This window comes from Vulpes vulpes, chromosome 3 (assembly GCF_048418805.1).
Source record: "Vulpes vulpes isolate BD-2025 chromosome 3, VulVul3, whole genome shotgun sequence".
NCBI classification, from domain to species: Eukaryota; Metazoa; Chordata; class Mammalia; order Carnivora; family Canidae; genus Vulpes; species Vulpes vulpes.
In genome coordinates this window covers 123,987,663-124,005,776 of record NC_132782.1, presented here as the reverse complement: position 1 = coordinate 124,005,776, position 18,114 = coordinate 123,987,663, and the positions used below count along the sequence as shown (strand labels likewise).

General features: G+C 35.6%; 2 protein-coding genes across 3 annotated transcripts in view; one reads left to right on the top strand and one right to left on the bottom strand.

Annotated features, from left to right (window-relative positions):
- The window catches only part of SLC30A7 (solute carrier family 30 member 7), a 149,455-nt gene that overhangs the window by 105,804 nt on the left and 25,537 nt on the right, over positions 1-18,114 (top strand). The window contains exons 13-15 of the transcript XR_012000739.1: positions 1,020-1,107; positions 2,031-2,066; positions 10,149-10,227. The gene's annotated coding sequence lies outside the window, so the exon portion shown is untranslated. The remainder of the gene's footprint in view (positions 1-1,019; positions 1,108-2,030; positions 2,067-10,148; positions 10,228-18,114) is intronic.
- DPH5 (diphthamide biosynthesis 5) overlaps positions 1-18,114 on the bottom strand; it is a 35,875-nt gene that overhangs the window by 4,939 nt on the left and 12,822 nt on the right. For both annotated transcript variants that reach the window (XM_025996580.2, XM_025996579.2), the window contains exons 3-5: positions 13,356-13,464; positions 3,295-3,415; positions 560-599 (exon numbers count right to left, since the gene is read on the bottom strand). In XM_025996580.2, coding sequence (XP_025852365.1) covers positions 560-599; positions 3,295-3,415; positions 13,356-13,464 — 270 coding nt within the window. The remainder of the gene's footprint in view (positions 1-559; positions 600-3,294; positions 3,416-13,355; positions 13,465-18,114) is intronic.

Here is an 18,114-nt window from a genome sequence, read left to right as displayed (position 1 = left end):
TAAGACTCAGAAACCAAAGTAACTTGCCTAAGGGCACATAACCAGAGGCAGACTCAGGACTCACATCCATGTCTTCTGACTTCCAATTCGTTAATTCACTCCGCAAATATTTACAGGTGCCTATTAGGTGCCAACCACCCACTGGTTTCAGTATTCAATCTGTAAGACCTATTGATATTTCTGCCCTATCACATTGCTTATCATTCTTTCATAAGATTAAGTGTTTAATTTTTAACTGTTAATGAAAGCTGATTTTCAACAATCTTTAGAATTCATGTCAGGTAGAATTTATTGTGCAAGAAATTAAAAATAGATTTAAACAGGGGTGCATGAGTGGCTCAGTTGGTTAAGTGTCTGCCTTCAGCACAGGTCATGATCCCAGAGTCCCTGGATCAAGCGACAGTGGGCTCCCTCCTCAGCAGGGAGTCTGCTTCTTCCTCTGCCCCTTCCCCCTGCTTGTGTGCACGTTCTTGCCCTCTCTCAAATCAATAAATAAAATCTTTTAAAAAAAAAACAGACATAAAAAAATAGACATAAACATTCTCAGATAAGAACTTACTTGATTAGATTCTCCAAAGACTGCTCCTTTATTTTGATGTCTGTAAGAAGCAAAAAATAGTTCTCTTTTAATTAACTACTTTATCCAAAACCCTGTGTGTAAATTTCAGTTGAGTTGCTTAAATTTTTGGGAAACATTCTTCTCAAGTCTCTTAAATGCTCATTTGAGAGCGTATGACAGTCTTCCTTCACACTTGTATCTAGCCAGTGTTTTATTGAAATACAGAGAAGAATGGAAGCTTGTGGTGTGTAAAGGTCATTAGTTAGAACACAAACATGAGGTTGGCCCTAAGACCATCTGAAAGGATCTAATTTCCTCTTGGAAAAGAAGACACAGGAAAGGGTAAGATAAATATTGGCATATACACTACCTAACAGCTAATCAAAATCTTTGTGTTCATTTCTACTAGAATAACTGCATAGACCCAACTCTCACTGTGTTCCTGTTCTTTATTTTTCAGGCACAAGAATATAAGCTTTAATGCATGGAACGTTAACAGAAGAAAATTCTCATATTTTGAAAAGAAACCTTTGCTTTCTTGTGAATGGGTAAGACATGACTAATAACTTATAAATAAGCACTTTAATAAGAAATATTCATACTCTCAACAGCGTTTTCCCAAGCACTGACTACCAGGGATTGGGCTACCACCAGGTCCAGAAGGCATATAATCTCTGCTTCCCTGAAGCTTGAAATGCAAGTGTCACAAATATTCAATTCCTTACACTTGTTAATCACTGATGCGCAGCTGAACAATTTGGTAAAAGGTAAAAAATTACAAGCACTCTACATCCTCACAGGAACTCAGTACACAACAGCAAGAGCAACAGCTGCTTCCTGTTCTACATGCTAAAAACAAATGGTTCAGCCAAAGTTTGGTTTTGCAAAAATAAATACAGCATAACTGAAGGGTCTTTTTGATAGACTTCTATAGCTTTCGTAAGTGATTATTAAAGTTGTTCTTATAAAGGAGATTAAACAGTTTCCTAGGAAAATACAGCAGAGGTTAATCCTTTATAAGTATTTGTAAATGTTCTTATAAGCAGCAGTGAATGTATTTTTCAGGTTCAAAATATCATTAATTATTTAAAATTTCCACTTGCCTAGCACATAGAAGAAAAAATGTGTATTGGTTATTGAAAATAGCCTGCAGTACCATTAACAGTAAATGTCAACTTATACTTCCTTTACATGGCATCTGTTAAGATTTTTAAAAATTTTTAAAAATTCAACACACTTACTAGTTTGTTCACCTTAAGGTTCTGAAATGTTGTGACAATAAAGCTTTTAGTTTACTATTTTAACTTTTTAAATGGTATGTTTTATAGAACCTGGTTTTAAAAATGAGGAGTGTTGGGGAGAATTTTTACAGGCAAATGCTTTTTGATCAAACTGCATTAAAAGACTGCATTATTGAATATTTAATCTCACACCAGACCTGTCTTAATATTCTTTCCTTTTTTTCACACAGGCCACAATTATTCCTTTCTACTACTTGTTAGAGAAGGTAAGCATCTTCTATTCACCTTAGTAAGCACCTAGAAATGCAAAGTACCCAGCAGATGCTCCATAAATGTCTACTGAATAAATTCACTCACGTGGCTCTACTACCACCCATCCACCAGCCCATCTTAAACTACTCCTTCAGTAGCATTAAGTCCCAACTCCTTCATAAAGTCTGTGTTCACTTCCCCTCAAAAGCTCTTTGTTCTTTGAAATATCTATATAGTTATTATATTTTGTTAATCTCTAATTACATCATGTATATCTTATCTTTCAGAGTACATTTTAAATTCTCTGTAGTTTTCTAACATGGTATATTCTCACGAATTCCTACAGGGTCTGGACCACAGCTGGCATCCAATAAATATATACTAATTTAAATGATGAGAATTCCAGATGATTAAATGATGAGATCTATGGTTTGAGGATCTGGAATCATGATATCTTATACTTCACACCTTGTTCCTGCTTTTGTTAATGGAGCAAGGAAGACAGATTGTTTAGCCTTGTTTGTCTTTTCCCAGGAAAGCCAAGAAAAGGGGCAGCTCTTAGAAAGATAATTCAAGAGCCAAAGTTCTGGTTTGTCTTTCCTGCCTCTCCATACAATATAACTTAATTGTTCTTTAAACTTTTGTACTTAGCAACTAGATTTCAAAACCCTGAGGGCAGGACGTATTTCTAATATTTCCTTAGTGTTCCATAAAAAAACCTAACTCTAAAATGGGCATAAAATATAGTAAGATAAGGTAGGTAACACAGTGGGAAAATGATTTAATATCTCCAGGCCTCAAGTTCATCTGTAAAATAAGATGATCTCCAGAGTCTGTTTCAAATCTGTGATTCTGATAGCATCAATACTGTAGTATTCAGAGAACATCTCTAGAACATACAGAGAAGGGCACTTGGTAAGAATCAACGTTTGATACAGGTGTGCTGAACTGCAGTTAATTGACAGGGTCTTGATGGATAATGGGTAAGATATAGAATGCTGGAGAGGATCCATGAGAGGGCGGGGAGTAGGACGGGAGTAGCATGAACTATAGTGTGCAGGCAGGAATAGCCATGTGGTGTTTGGAACGGAAAATGCATACATCCCAGAGTATGGGAAAGCGTGTAGCATGCAGAGTGGTTAGACTGGGTCCTTTCTTACGTCTAGCTAGTCATCCACAGAACAAAATGAGAACAATATGACCACTCCATATTGTGCTTTAAGGAAACTCCAAAATCCTTACCTAGTAAGCATAATGTATGCATGCCGTTTTGTCTATTCTTCTTCACTTTGTCAAAGAAGCTTTCTGGTCTCCAAGTGTCTGTCCAAAAAACAATAGAAATCGTCTCTCCAAACTTATACAACTAGAAAAAATAAAAACATCAATTACTAATGGAACAATTCACTACTTACTATTTTAAAGATAATAAACAAAACAAAAAGTGAGAACCAGACCCGAGATGGGTTGGGGATCAAATCTGTCACCACAGTAGTAAATGTTCTCTTTGGTCCACACAGCAGCGGTGTCTGATGCCCTTTCAAGTCCTTTACATGGCCACGACTTCCAATTTACCTACCAATGAGCTTTATTCCCAAAGTCCACTTGGAAACTGTCTAAAAAGTCTATGGAAGCCCTGCCATCCAGTGGCAGTCAAATTCTCAGATCGGTGTAGAAAGACCCATTAACTCCAAGAATTCAGTCATCGATCTTCTTGCCACATACAATGTTTCTCTGTGAAAAATTCATCTACCTGATGAGTTCCAATGCGTTCCAATGTGAGATTCCTGGAATACTTTCACCCAAGCTACAAGGAATAGGCCTAGCCCTGCTGGAAGGTTCTGCTATTGTTATTATTCTATGAGAGGCAAAATTATCTAAAAAATGTTTATTACAGATCATCCACTATATGCCAGACGTTACGCTCTGCATAGATATAAAAGTGAGAATCAAACCTGAGCTGTGGCCTTCATGGAGAATGTAGTCTTGCTCATACCTCACAGAGCAGGCAAAAGCTCTGGAGCCATGGCTCTGGTTCTTCCTAGCTGGGTGATCATGGACAAGTAATTTTTCTGACTTTAAAAAGAAACTCCCCTGCAAGATGTGTATAACTATAAACCTAATAATGTGCTTTTTTTTTTTTTAAGGATTAAATGACATAAAGTGTGTGTAGAGTGCTTAGTGCATTGTAGATAGTAGAAACAATAAATATTAGGAACATGATGATATAAAAACAATGATGTTTATAATGATGATCTGAAAATATTCTAAAATGCTGTGTCTTGCTATAATCCAACCGCTTTTCCTATTGGAGTAAGCTCAAAAAATATTGCCAAATATTTGAAATAACAGTTGATGATGTTTATTGTTGTTGTATGCTTTAATTCAGATAAATTTAACAGTTTACATTCTATAAAGGATTTTTGGCATCTTTGATCAGATTTTGAAATATTAGTATTACTCTGTAAAAAAAAATTGTTGAGGTTAAAGAAACATACACTTTAGGTCTTCAATATTTTAAGAGTTATGGAAATATATATACTCATGAAGGTATAGTGTTCATTCAGAAAGAAAGGGATAGATGATTTAAGAGAGAATTGTGATGCTAGTCACATATAAACACTAGCTGCAGCATGCTGTGGAAAAGCTTCTTGGACTTGTCTAATTTGGGGGATTAAAGAAAACCTCACATAAGCACTGCTTTCTAGGACCCTGATTTATAGACTGTAACCATTCCCATGGCAGTGCCGCAAACTTCTTCAACGAATTCTGGTACATTATGCAAACAGTTGCACCATTTAAGATGTCAGTCCCTCAAAGAACAGAAAGATCAGTCCTTTGTGTTTCACAATCCAAGGACTTACCAGTAAACGATAAAATAAATTGGAGTAAAATCATACTGTCACAAGAATGAGGCTGCAAAAGTCTAAGCACTGTCTTATAAATGTTAGCCTTTGTGCTGTGATCATTTTCCCCCAAAATGTTATTAATGCAAATCTAAATTTAGAGACCACAAAAAGAGCTGTTTTTAAAAGAACAGTAGATAAATACGGGTCTTTTTTAGTTTTAACCTGAAGTTATAAAGAAAGCAGTATTTATCTAACTTGATACTGGATTATGTTTTCATCTATTGAAGATAAAAACTCAAAAATGAACCACTTAATTATATATTAGGCAATATTTAAAGCAAGAAGATGCACAAGAAAGACAAATATTAGGTAGCAAATAATAATTATAAAAAAAAGAGATACAGGCTGTATTGAAAGAGTTGAGCATTATCCCCACTTGGAAAGCACCAGAAGATGACATCTGAAGTCAGAATATAAACTTGATCTTAAAGAGGAGACAGGTTGGGGAAGTTGATCATGGGGAAATTACAAGATGGTATGAACAACCTAAGGGAGGTGGGAACCCTTGGGCAATCCTTAGCATGGCATTAAGCAATTATCTTGCCTGACTGGCCTTTAACAAGTATCCAATTCCTGACAGCTTACCATGTGACAATTCCTGTCAATGCCAGCTCTATAATTTATCTAGAACTGACCTCATTTCTTTCACCACTACCTTAGTTTGAGTCCTCAATGCCACTTGCCTGAACCTTAACTATCTTCTAATTCATCTCACTGCCACCAATATTTCCTTCTTTTCAGAAGCTGTTTCATAAAATCCATTTTAATTAGGTTTTAATGCTTTGTCATTTTATATTCAGATGAAAAACAGTTGGTGATTTTTAAGTTAAAAAACATCTTGGGGCACCTGGGTGTCTCAGTTGGTTAAGTGTCAGACTCTTGATTTTGGCTCAGGCCATGATCTCAGCTCTGCCCTCGGTGGGGAGTCAGCCTGAGGATTCTAACCCTCTCCCTGTACCCCTCTTCCTGCTCGTGCTCTTTCTAAAATAAATCTTTAAAAAAAATTTCTTTACATATAGAAAATCAGAAAATTTAACTTGCTAATAACTTTGTGAAGCTCCACAAAGGTACATATAAATATAAATCCTAAGTCAGATCAGTTAAATCTGTGAAGTAAAAAGAAAGCTAACCCAGCAGAGTCGTCAAAAAACATACCACAAAAACCACATATTAAAGAGTTACCAATTTTCTATACAGAATATTGGCCTTGGAATTTTTTTTTTAATTCCCACAAACATTTTTCTTAACACTGATGAAACACTGATTTTGCTGACACTAAGAAAGATTATGCACATGGTCACATACTAGGTACATAGATAAAGTTGAAGACAAAAGAGCCACAAAATTTATATGATCATGTATGAATGAATTCAGATACTAATTAAATGAAAGAGTTTTAAATTAAAGTTCATAATTCCAAAGATATATCAGCTTGGGGTGGGGAGGGAAAGATAAGTAAATAAACAATTCAACTCAGCAAATATTTGTTGTATATTGATTATATGCATGGCACTGTGACAAAGTACAATGGAAGATGTGAAGATGAAGTTGATAATATGCCCAACACATAAACATATACAAATAACTGAATATTCTACACAGGATGAGGATTTACCAGGATTGTTGTAGAAAAATGGTACAATCGCATCTGCAACTTAAAAAGAAAACTATTATGTGGGAGAGAATGATGATAAGGTGGCTATTAAAATATTGACTACAAAGTTACAGTTGAGGGTCTCTTGGGTGGTTAAGTTAATTAAGTGTCAGACTTGGGCTCAGGTCAAGCTCTCAGGGTCCTGGGATTGAGCCCTGCCCTCAGGCTCCCTGGGGAGCTCAGCAGGGAGTCTGCTGTCCTTCTCCCTCTGCCCCTCCTTCTGCTCTCTCTTTCAAATAAATAAAATTGTAAAACAAAACAAAACAAAACAAAAAGTTATAGTGGAAATGGAAAGGAAAGAAAAAACATTTTTAATGTGCCCATGATTCAGCAGGTGGTCAAAATAATTCCAAAGTGACTAAAACAATAGGGAGCTTACTTAGATGAGTTCTTCTAAGTTTACATAGAGAGCACAGATCTCCTTATTACCTAGTTTAGTGTTCTCTGTACTAGGTTAGACTTTATCATTTCTACATTAGTTCCTGGACAACACTGAAATCAATTCAATGCTTTTTGAAAACTACCAGTAAGAACTACTATAAGGTCAAAACAATGCTGTTTATTACAATGAGTGTTGTATTATGAAAAAAAGGAAGGAAATGAGTTGTTACTTTTTAAAAGTAATATATATATTTTTCCAAAGTAGAAATGTATTATATAAACAGAACATATGGCAATAATTAGGGTCACTCACGCAACAGAGAAAGTGGAAGCATTTCATAATGATGAAAATATTATACAACCTTTTCCCTGAAGTCAGCCGCAACTGATAATGCAGTTCTATGCAGAAATCATTGCTATCTGGTTTCACTGAGCTGTCTCATTTATCTGTCCTTTAAAATGTCTCAAAACCATTTTAGTCACCAATTTTTTTTTTTAAAGAATCTGTTCTATTACACAAATGTAACAAGAAGTGATAAATACCACACAAAGGAAATATGCTAGAATTTGTAATTTCTTCTTTATTCAGCTTGTCACCTTCGGGTCAATATATACAGATAAGAGTTGAAGACCAAAGGAAAATATACCAAACTAGCAGCTAATTATGGTTATATCTGGGTAGTGAGACTACAGATGTGTGCATGTTCTTTATACTTACTGTATTTTACCAATTTTATATGAATATATATGTCACTTATTATCAAGGAAAATAAAGTTATTTTTTAAAAACAATTCTTCTAGGGTGCCTGGGTAGTTGTCAGTTAAGCTTCTGCCTTTTGCTCAGGTCATGATCCCAGGGTCCTGGAATTAAGTCCCACATGGGGCTCCACATTCAGCAGGGAGTCTGCTTCTTCCTCTCCCTCTGCCCCTCCCCACTGCTCGTATACTCTCTCTCTCTCTCTCTCAAACAAATAAATAAAATCCTTAAAATAAAGCAAAAAAACCCACAAAAAGCAAAAACAATTCTTCCTAAGCAGAAACAATGGTAAATGAAAGCAATTTTGATTCTGTATGATTAAGGTACTAAATGCTTAACTTGAAAAATTAAAAAAAAAAGACTGTTCTTTTTGCCTTTTGTGTATTGACAAAAAACAAAACAAAACAAAAAAACAAAACAAAAAACAAACAAACAAAAAACCGCCCGATTTTTTGTTATTGGGAATGCCGAAATATAACTAACTTGCCTGGCTCTTCACAATAGATGGATTTTTCTTTGACTAGAGATATCTTCAAAATACAAATTACACAAGTGTTAGAGATATCTGTTACTTAGAAATTTCAAAGAACATGATTTTAAAGTATATGTATTTATAACCATTATTTAAATTGTGAAAAATCCAAAGATTTACTTAATGAAAATTTGAGTATCTAATCAATTTTGGTCAAGGTAACCTCTATCTAAAGTTAGAAAATAGGCCAGCTTTTTGGCTTCCAAATCTAGAAGACATTAGAGTTTACCTAGTTTAGTATTCTCCATACTTTTTAATGCCAAATCTTTTTTTCCAAATAAATCCTTTTTAAAAAAAAATTTTATTTATTTATTCATGAGAGACACAGAGAAAGAGGCAGAGACATAGGCAGAGGGAGAAGCAGACTCCCTGCGGGGGGCCTGATGCAGGACTCGATCACAGGACTCCGGGATCATGATGTGAGCCAAAGGCAGATGTTCAACCACTAAGCCACCCAGGTGCCCCCTCCAAATAAATTCTTACAGAATATCAATAGGGTTAAAGATAAAGATTGGGCTCCTCAGGGATTTATTCTTTGCTGTTTGGTCTCAAGTACTTCATTTTCTGCAGAACTGAAGCATCTTCACACTTTGAAAACCACTGATCTTGTCCAGCATTCCTCCCTGTCCCCACTTCATCCCCTTACAGTTAGGAAACCTGACTATCCGGATCCAGAAAAGTTAGAGCACTCCTTAGTTACTCCCTGAGCAAAAGTAAAATCAAGACCTTTTAATTTCCAGTTAAACTGTAAACCTTTTTCCATTATTACTTTTCCTTTGCCAGTTCTACCCAATATATAGTCAGTTCTTATCCAACATATATATTTGCTGTTTTGTTTTAACTAATCTCTAGGTAACCAAGGTTTTGTGATACATATGTATGTATATGTGGTGTGCGTGTGTGTTTCTGTAATATCTTGCAGATTCCTCAAAGTGCTTCTATGACTCGTCTTTAACTGAACATTTCTCCCTTTTGGGAATGTATTTACCTTATTGTTCATCTAGCAAACCTCTTGTAATTCATTTTTTAAACCACTTTGAGATATAACTTACATACCATAACATTCACCCATTTTAAATGTACACTCAACCGCTGAGCCATCCAGGCATCCCTCTTTGGACATTTTGTATAAACAAAATCTTACAATAGATGATCTTCTGTGTCATCCTTCTTTCACTTAACATACATATACTTTTTTTTTTTAATTTTTTTTATTTATTTATGATAGTCACAGAGAGATAGAGAGAGAGGCAGAGACACAGGCAGAGGGAGAAGCAGGCTCCATGCACCAGGAGCCCGACGTGGGATTCGATCCCGGGTCTCCAGGATCGCGCCCTGGGCCAAAGGCAGGCGCCAAACTGCTGCGCCACCCAGGGATCCCAACATACATATACTTAATATCGATACCAGGACTACTAATTTTTCATAAGACAAAAGGAGAGACTTCAGAGTCTGGAAGTAAATTAAACATTATACTCTTCTATACAATCAATTCACTAAGAATAAAATCCAAATACTCGAATTGGATTAGAAAGCCTAGTGATCCAACCCTATCTATTTACCTAACCTCAGATTGCTTCTCCCCTCCCTATTACTCTCCAATAAACCCTTCTTTGGTTCCTTTGAAGAGCCACAGTCATTTCCATTTTAGGGTCTTTGCATAAATATTCCCTGTGACTGGAATATGCTACTTCCTTCTTGATTCATATCTAATCTTAAATAACACCACCTTAGAGAGTCCTCCTTTGACTGCCCAACTCCAACAGTAAAGTCATCTCTCTAACATATACCAGTCTACTGTAACTTCTTATACATCTCACTATCTGATATTTATTTGTTGTTATTATTGCCTCTCCTTCCTACTAGGGCATAAGCTCTCTGAGAGCAGGGACCTTCTTGGACAGCTTTATCAGTGTATCCAAAGGCACTTAGCAGAGAACAGTAAGTAAGTAAACAATATTTATTGAATAAAAACAGATTATTATTCCTGTCTTAACTTGACAGTCTCAATACACATTCCACTTAACAAGGAAAATTTTCATGGAACTATGGGGTTTGGAATAAAAAAATCCTATTTTATGGCATGCTTATGATAGACTGCATATCAACTGGTTTTGTGTGTTTAGAAGTATTAGTCTATATAACTACTTACCTTCATTAATACTGAAAATCAAGAGTCTTCTGCTAGTTAAGAAACCACAAAGTGAATGAAAAATACTCATCAGTCAATTCTGAGCTCTCTCTGTGCTGCTTTAGAAAACAAGAGTAAAGGACCTGGCTATCTCAGTCAGTTAAGTGTCTGCCTTCGGCTATGGTCATGATCTCAGAGTCCTGGGATCGAGTTGCATGTCGGGTTCCCTGCTAAGTGAGGAGGTAACTTCTTCGTCTCCCATCACCTCCCAACCCTGCCCATGCTCGCTCGCTCTCTGTCTCAAATAAATAAAAAAAAATCTTAAAAAAAAAAAAAAAAACTTTGCAAAGCATGTACTGTTCAGGTCTGTCATAGCACCCAAACCAGAACTTCAGTTCAATAATTTGATGGCTGTTTTCCCAGTAACTCATGGGAAAGACTTTCTCAGAGATGACAGAGTGTCTTTCGAAAGTGGTGCCCACTTCCCTTTTAAAAAATTGAGAAAGAGAACATGGCAAGGTAACACATTCTACATTTAGCAAGTGTATTTCTGGGAACTAAAATCTACTTTTCCAATTCTGCCAAACCAAAAGAAAGACAGTAGAGTTCTTTAACTTTCTAAGAAATTTTTTATCTGTTAGGTTGGTGGTTCTCAAAATGGGCACCTATACTAGCAGCTTCAGCATCACCGGAGAATTTGCTAGCAGTGTAAATTCTTAGGCTGCTGCCCCGGATCTACTATATCTGAAAATCTGAGGGGAAGGCCAGCCATCTCTTTTCTAAGTCCTATAAGTAATTCTGATGAATACTAAGTCTGAGAACCACCAGTATAGGTTGTTGTTTTTCCCATAAATGCTGATCCAAATACCGCAGAGAAAATTATAAGGAAGGGGACTTTGCCACAGTTTATGTATTCTGCAGGATATCCATACATTTGTTTTAAAATTTAAAAGTGTCATGAATATAATGACTGTATTTTTAATGCTTTTTATCTTAGAAAACTGTATAAAAGTTATCACTAATAACCTCTTTCTCCTGGAATATAAATAACTTGGGCAGTACAAAAAGTATATTTTCATAGAGATTTCATCAAATACGTAAGACAGAACCTAAAAAGGCACTTCCTGTTTTTCACACAAGTAGTAAGTCATTTGCATACCCAGATTAGAGAATAGAACCAAGATGGGGAAACAATGCTTTGTGGCTGCCTAGAAAAATCCTACAGAAGAGAGAAAACTAAATTTTAAAAAAATAATCTATGTACCATGTGGATATGATTTTAAGGGCTTATTTGGAGACTGCCAATTCTCACAGTAAATTTCCTCTCAAATACCTTCACCTATTTTAAACATGAGAACAATAACACTATACCCCTCTACCAATCTAGAGGATCAGAAGGAGGACAGGGTCACCCTAGTTTAGTTCTTGCCAGTCTGAATAATAGATATACATGTGATGAAGACAAGGATCTTTTAAAAAATTTTATCCTTAAAAAGAAACAAAAACTTTTAAATGATAAGTTATGGTAAGTTAGACCAAAATATGATGGAAATGGGCTAGGTTAACTTTTCCTAACAGAAATAAAAACAAAACCAATATAAAAATATATATACTCCATTAGCTTAAGATTTATTACCCATCTCTGTCTATCACAAGATTAATTTATTCCTTTCTTTTTTTCCTTTCTCTTGGCAACCATTAGTTCTTAAAAAGCACATTGTCTATGAAAGAGAATACTGGACTGAGAACCAAGAAACTCCATTTACTTTACTTACTTACTGAACTTCAACATGTTCAGAAGGGGTTTAAAGTGTGAAACAGACTTACTTGGCAAGATTTTTTTTTTAAAGTATGCACTTTATTAGAAGACAAAGACAAAATTTTTTGCCAATTTAAATGTAATAACTAAGAGAGTGATGAATGCTAAAAGGTAAATCATTTATACCTTTTCTCTGATTCTTCAGAACCAGAGGCAATATTTCTGAGATGACTGGCCAGGATATCAGGATATCAATTAAATTGAGATACTCTTTCCAGTTAATACAGAAAACACAGACACCTCTAAAGCCACAGATACAGCACTGGTGTCCAATGATGATCTATCTTCTTGTTGTAAATATCTATTTTAAATTATGCATTCCAAGATGACATATTAGGGAACACTTCATTTCATAGATCCTAATATGCACATTTTTTTCCCTATTATGATATATCTGAAATAGGAAGGGGTCCTTACAAGCAATTAGGTCTTAAAACCATTGTTGGCAATGAGCAGTCATAGTTGTCATAGATCATATATGTATACAAACATCAGAACACAAATATCAGACTTGGAAAATGAGTATCAGGCAGCCTGGAAGAAAACCCTGGAAACAGTTATGGAGCACTCTTTTAACCCCTCAGAATCAAGACTGATGGTTAAAAATTAACCAACTTTACACAGCAATAATTATTACAAAGGTGGCTTACAAGCCTAATATGAATGGCTTTTGGTTCTTTTGCAGATTCTTTTAATAAATTCTGCATCACGATGCTCTTGATGGCATAGAAAATAATACTGTATAGAAAACATGCTTCAGCAATGCAGAGTAAGTTATCTGGAAGAATGTGAGAAGGCTTTAGGAAAACTTAACCAACTTAATTAAACTTCCCTGTTTTTGTATGCCAGAGTTGGATTTAAGACTAAAGTCTTTCTGTAGCTAAATTTCAGTGGTCCATTCCAATGAGGAAAAAAAAGATCTAAGTTATAGGAAAATAGTATAAAAAATTCAATATTAAAAAATTTCATACCCACTAATGTATTATATAAAATAGTAATATCTTTTTTTTAAAATAGTAGTATCTTAAAATTCACAATATGTAACAAAATCTACCTGCAATTTGTAGTTTTCCAAAACATTTTTGCTAACTACCATAAAAAAATACTTTCTTAGTAATATTACCTGTAAACCACAGCAGCCTACTGCATTCATTATGGAAGCATTGTGAATAACTCGGTAAGAAATTCCCAGTTTCGTTGCTCTCAAAATAAGATCACTGTGTGTGGTAGCCCTGTAGTGAGAAAGATCAAGTTGGATTAAAGTAACCACACTGACTTTTTAAGACAGTAAAGGTATAATATTTCATGAGTTCAGGTCAATCATAGGGTTACGGGGGCTGCTTTTCCTCAATTTCTGGGCATTCTGACAAGAAAAGTGTTAAGTCTACACATGTCCTTCATAATGCTGAACTGCACTTGTTACAGTCTTAAGCAGCCTTGGCAGCTACAGAGAAAGGGAAGTTTGACTTGCTCTTTTGTCCTGTTAATACCTGCAAAGACATTTGTGGAATGTAAGCTTAGCAACTGAACTCTTGAGCAGCAATTCTCACTTTGGGCTCAGGGCCTCCTTAGACTCTTAAAATGACTGCTCTGAGTTCTAAATTATGGAACAATTAGATCTACTCTTTGATTTCTGCTTTTTTTTTTTTTAAAGATCTTATTTATTTATTCATGAGAGGCACAGAGAGAGAGAAGCAGGGACAGAGGCAGAGGGAGAAGCAGGCTCCCCGCAAAGAGCCAGATGTGGGACTCGATCCCGGGATCCTGGGATCACATCCTGAGATGAATGCAGACCCTCAACCCCTAAGCCACACAGGCGTCCCAATTTCTGCTATCTTTTGAAGGTTTCTTTTTTTGTGTTTTGAAATACAACAAGGCAGATGGTACAGAACATTTTTGTAGCCTGTTATTCTTTGCCTTTATATTAGGGTTCTATCTGATATAACCGTAGTTGGATTTTACATCTGTCTAACAGTGATTTTATTTATAACTGTTTTCAGTCTGGTTACTGTACATGTAATTAGTATGTGAGCACGTGTATGTGCGTGCATATCCTTGCCTGTTGCCTTTCCTTTTTTCAGACAAATCTAATGCTTATAATTAGACAGACTGAGAAGAGAGAATATGTGTAAATATAAATATGGATACTGTGAAATGTAACCCCACATCAATTTGGAACTGCATTATTAAGGGCCTTTTTTCCCCTTGATGAAAACTCCTGGCTCTGCTGGGGAAAGCAACATTAGCATGTTTGAGAAACTACATACAAACCAGCAGAACCTGTCAACTGGTCAATGCATACCAAGTAGGAAGATCAAGGGCTTTCACCCCATGAGGCAGTCAGAAACAGATTAACAAATGCCCACCAGGGAAGCCTGTTTTTAATCACACATAAAATAAAAACTAGTATGAAGAACAATCATTAATTTTAGAGTAAGCTTTTAAAAAACAATATAAATGCCAGTTATAAAGAATGTTTTTAATATTATCTTTAACAGAATTTTACTACTTAACACTAATATTAAGGAAAACTGAATTAGTTACTTGGTGAAATATTTGAATAGATGAGCAGAAAGTAAACCTACTTTAAAATTATATCTCTATCACAACTTCATCTAAAATGACCAGATGTGGTTGGTGCACTATGGAGGTTTAATGACCTGGCAAAGTGATTTGATTTTGTGAAGCTGCCATAAATGTGATTAAATAAGCCCCTCAGATTTCTGCTATGAAAAACTGGTATTTTAACATCACGATTACCCAAATTATATTGCTTCACGAAAAAGAAAAAAACTGGTTTGAAACACAGGCTTAAAGCATTATGCTGGGCATTCCTTCTAGTCCAGGGTCATGAAAACACTTCAGTTATGGTGATTGGAAAAGTATGTGTATAAAGACATTTATTACTATTTTAGGGCATGTGGCTCTGTTCAAAATCATATATATGTGTGTGTGTATGTATATATGGTTTTCGATAGAGCCATGTGCTCAGAAATAATAATAAATTTAGCTTAATAATATGCTTGCTTCTTGGAATTGCTTTGAAAGCAATTTCAAGAGATTCAAGAATGTTTTAGTCAATGGAGCCAATAAAGAACATAAAGGTGACCAATTTGAATGTATAAGACTTGGTATGTTAAAAAAAAAAAAAAAGAAAGAAAAAAAGACTTGATATGTTTATTTTAAACTTGATTTTAGGGCTGCCTGGGTGGCTCAGTGGTTGAGCGTCTGTCTACCTTTGGCTCAGGGCATGATCCTGGAGTCCCAGGATTGAGTCCTACATCAGGCTCCCTACATGGAGCCTGTTTCTCCCTCTGCCTATGTTTTTGCCTCTCTGTGTCTCTCATGAATAAATAAATAAAATCTTAAAAAAAAAAAAACCCAACAACTTGATTTTATAGGAGCGTCTGGGAAGCTTAGTCAGTTAAGTGTCTGACTCTTCATCTCCACTCAGGTCCTGATCTCAGGGTCCTAAATTCAAGCCCCACTTTGGGCTCCATGCTGGAATCCCACTTAAAAATAAATAAATAAACTTTATTTTATAATAACATTAGTTTGCATTAGCCATTAGTGCTATGACTTCTGATCTGAAAATTCATCTATATTTGCAATGATATGGTGAAAGTGACATTCTCATAAACTACCAGAAGCACTATAAACTGGTACGGTCCTTTAAAAAAAAAAAAAAAAAAAAAAAAAAAAACCTGGGGAAGGGAGAGAGAGAGAGCATGAGAGAGCACTAGCTGGGGGAGGGGTAAAGGGAGAGGGCAAACAGAGTCCCTGTTGAGCACAGAGCCTGATGTGGGGCTCAATTCTAGGACCCTGAAATCATGACATCAGCCCAAATCAGATGCTTAACTGCCTGAGTCACCCAGGTGCCTTGACACAGTCTTTTTGAAAAGTAATTTCACAATATATGCTTGAAAATACCCATATTCAAAACTTTTGCATTTTTGGTATTATAAACTGATTTTGGAGGGAAAAAAAATCTAAAATGTGGGGATGGGAGAATGGAAGGAAGAGAAAAGGATCACATACATTAATCTATACGTGGCAGCTTTACATATATTGGAGAAATAAATGGACTAATGATAATAATGCTGACATTTACTGGATAATTACTAGGTGCCAAGTACTGTTCAAATGCATTACATGAAATGGAAACGACCTATATTAAAGCACAAAGAAGACAAATGACTAAAGATATATTTTTATGCATGTGTATGCCATGAAGAAAAAGGCACACATTAAGGATAAAAAATTATGTGTTCAATGACTATAAAATATATATATAGTTACAGAGCATATTAAAGTAAGGAATGGAATAACAAAATGGAACTATCATCAAAATTTATTTAATGATGGGCAGCCTGGGTGGCTCAGTGGTTTAGCGCCGCCCTCGGCCCAGGCTGTGATCCTGGAGACCCGGGATCGAGTCCCACGTCGGGCTCCCTGCATGGAGCCTGCTTCTCCCTCTGCCTGTGTCTCTGCTTCTCTCTCTCTCTCTCATGAATAAATAAATAAAATCTTAAAAAAAAAAATGGTTTAGGGATCCCTGGGTGGCGCAGTGGTTTGGCGCCTGCCTTTGGCCCAGGGCACAATCCTGGAGACCCGGGATCGAGTCCCACGTCGGGCTCCCTGCATGGAGCCTGCTTCTCCCTCTGCCTATGTCTCTGCCTCTCTCTCTTTCTCTCTCTGTGACTATCATAAATAAATAAAAATTAAAAAAAAATTGTTTAATGATGACCCTGTTCAACTATTCTTTATGGGGACAGAAAGCTTACTGTCATCTCTCACATGACTGGGTCAGATCTATTAATGTACTATTTTTTTTAGGGTCATTTACATTCTTTATGTGATTAACTTCCACATTCCTATCAATAACCTGGACAAAAGGGAAAAGATGAAAACTACATGAACTGACTTAATTTCAATTACCTTCTTCAGGAATTTAAAAGTGGATGATAATGATGATTACACTACTTAATGCCATTGAATTGCACACTTAAAAATGGCTAGTGGTAAATATTATAATAAACTTTACTATAATTTAAAAGATACTAGAATAAAAAATTTAATTTTCTTTTTCAAGTTTTATTTCAAATAAGTGGAAAGGGGCTTGAAATTAAAAAATAACTTGTGGTGGTTGTTGTATATAAGGAAGAATTTCAGTACTTTGCTGCATTCCATATTCCCTTCCAGGTGTATCCATTTAATGCATACAAATCGTAATTCAAGACCCAATTAAAATGTACATATTCCCTACTACCATCTTGTCTCCAACTACTGTATCTCTTGATTATATTTCAATAGTAATCCAGTGAATAAATGAAAAATAACTATAGTACAATAATTATTACACAAATCTGAATCTAGGATTATACACAATTAATTAATGATATAGAGTAAATTAATAGGAGAGGGGAGGGGAGAGGGGAGGGGAGGGGAAGGGAGGGGAGGGGAGGGGAGGGGAGAGGAGAGGAGAGGAGAGGAGAGGAGAGGAGAGGAGAGGAAGCCAGGCACTCATTCCTGAATAAAATAATGGAATATTCATATTCATGGAAGAGGTAGCTGGGTCTTAAAGAATCTATTTTATTGAATAGAAACTGTGGAGGACTAGAGTCAGCAGTGCTGTATGGTATATTTCAAAGTTGTTAAGAGAGTAAGTAGATCCTAAGATTGCTCATCACAAGAAAAAAAATAGTTTTCTTTTTTTTTTTTGTATGATGTTAACTTACTGAGGTAATCATTTCACAATACAGATAAGTCATCTTGCTGAATATCAAAAATTACACACTGCTGTATGTCAATTAAATCTCAATATAATTGGGAATAAAAGAAACAAACTGGTAAGAAAAGTCTATTTTAAGCAAAGACATAGA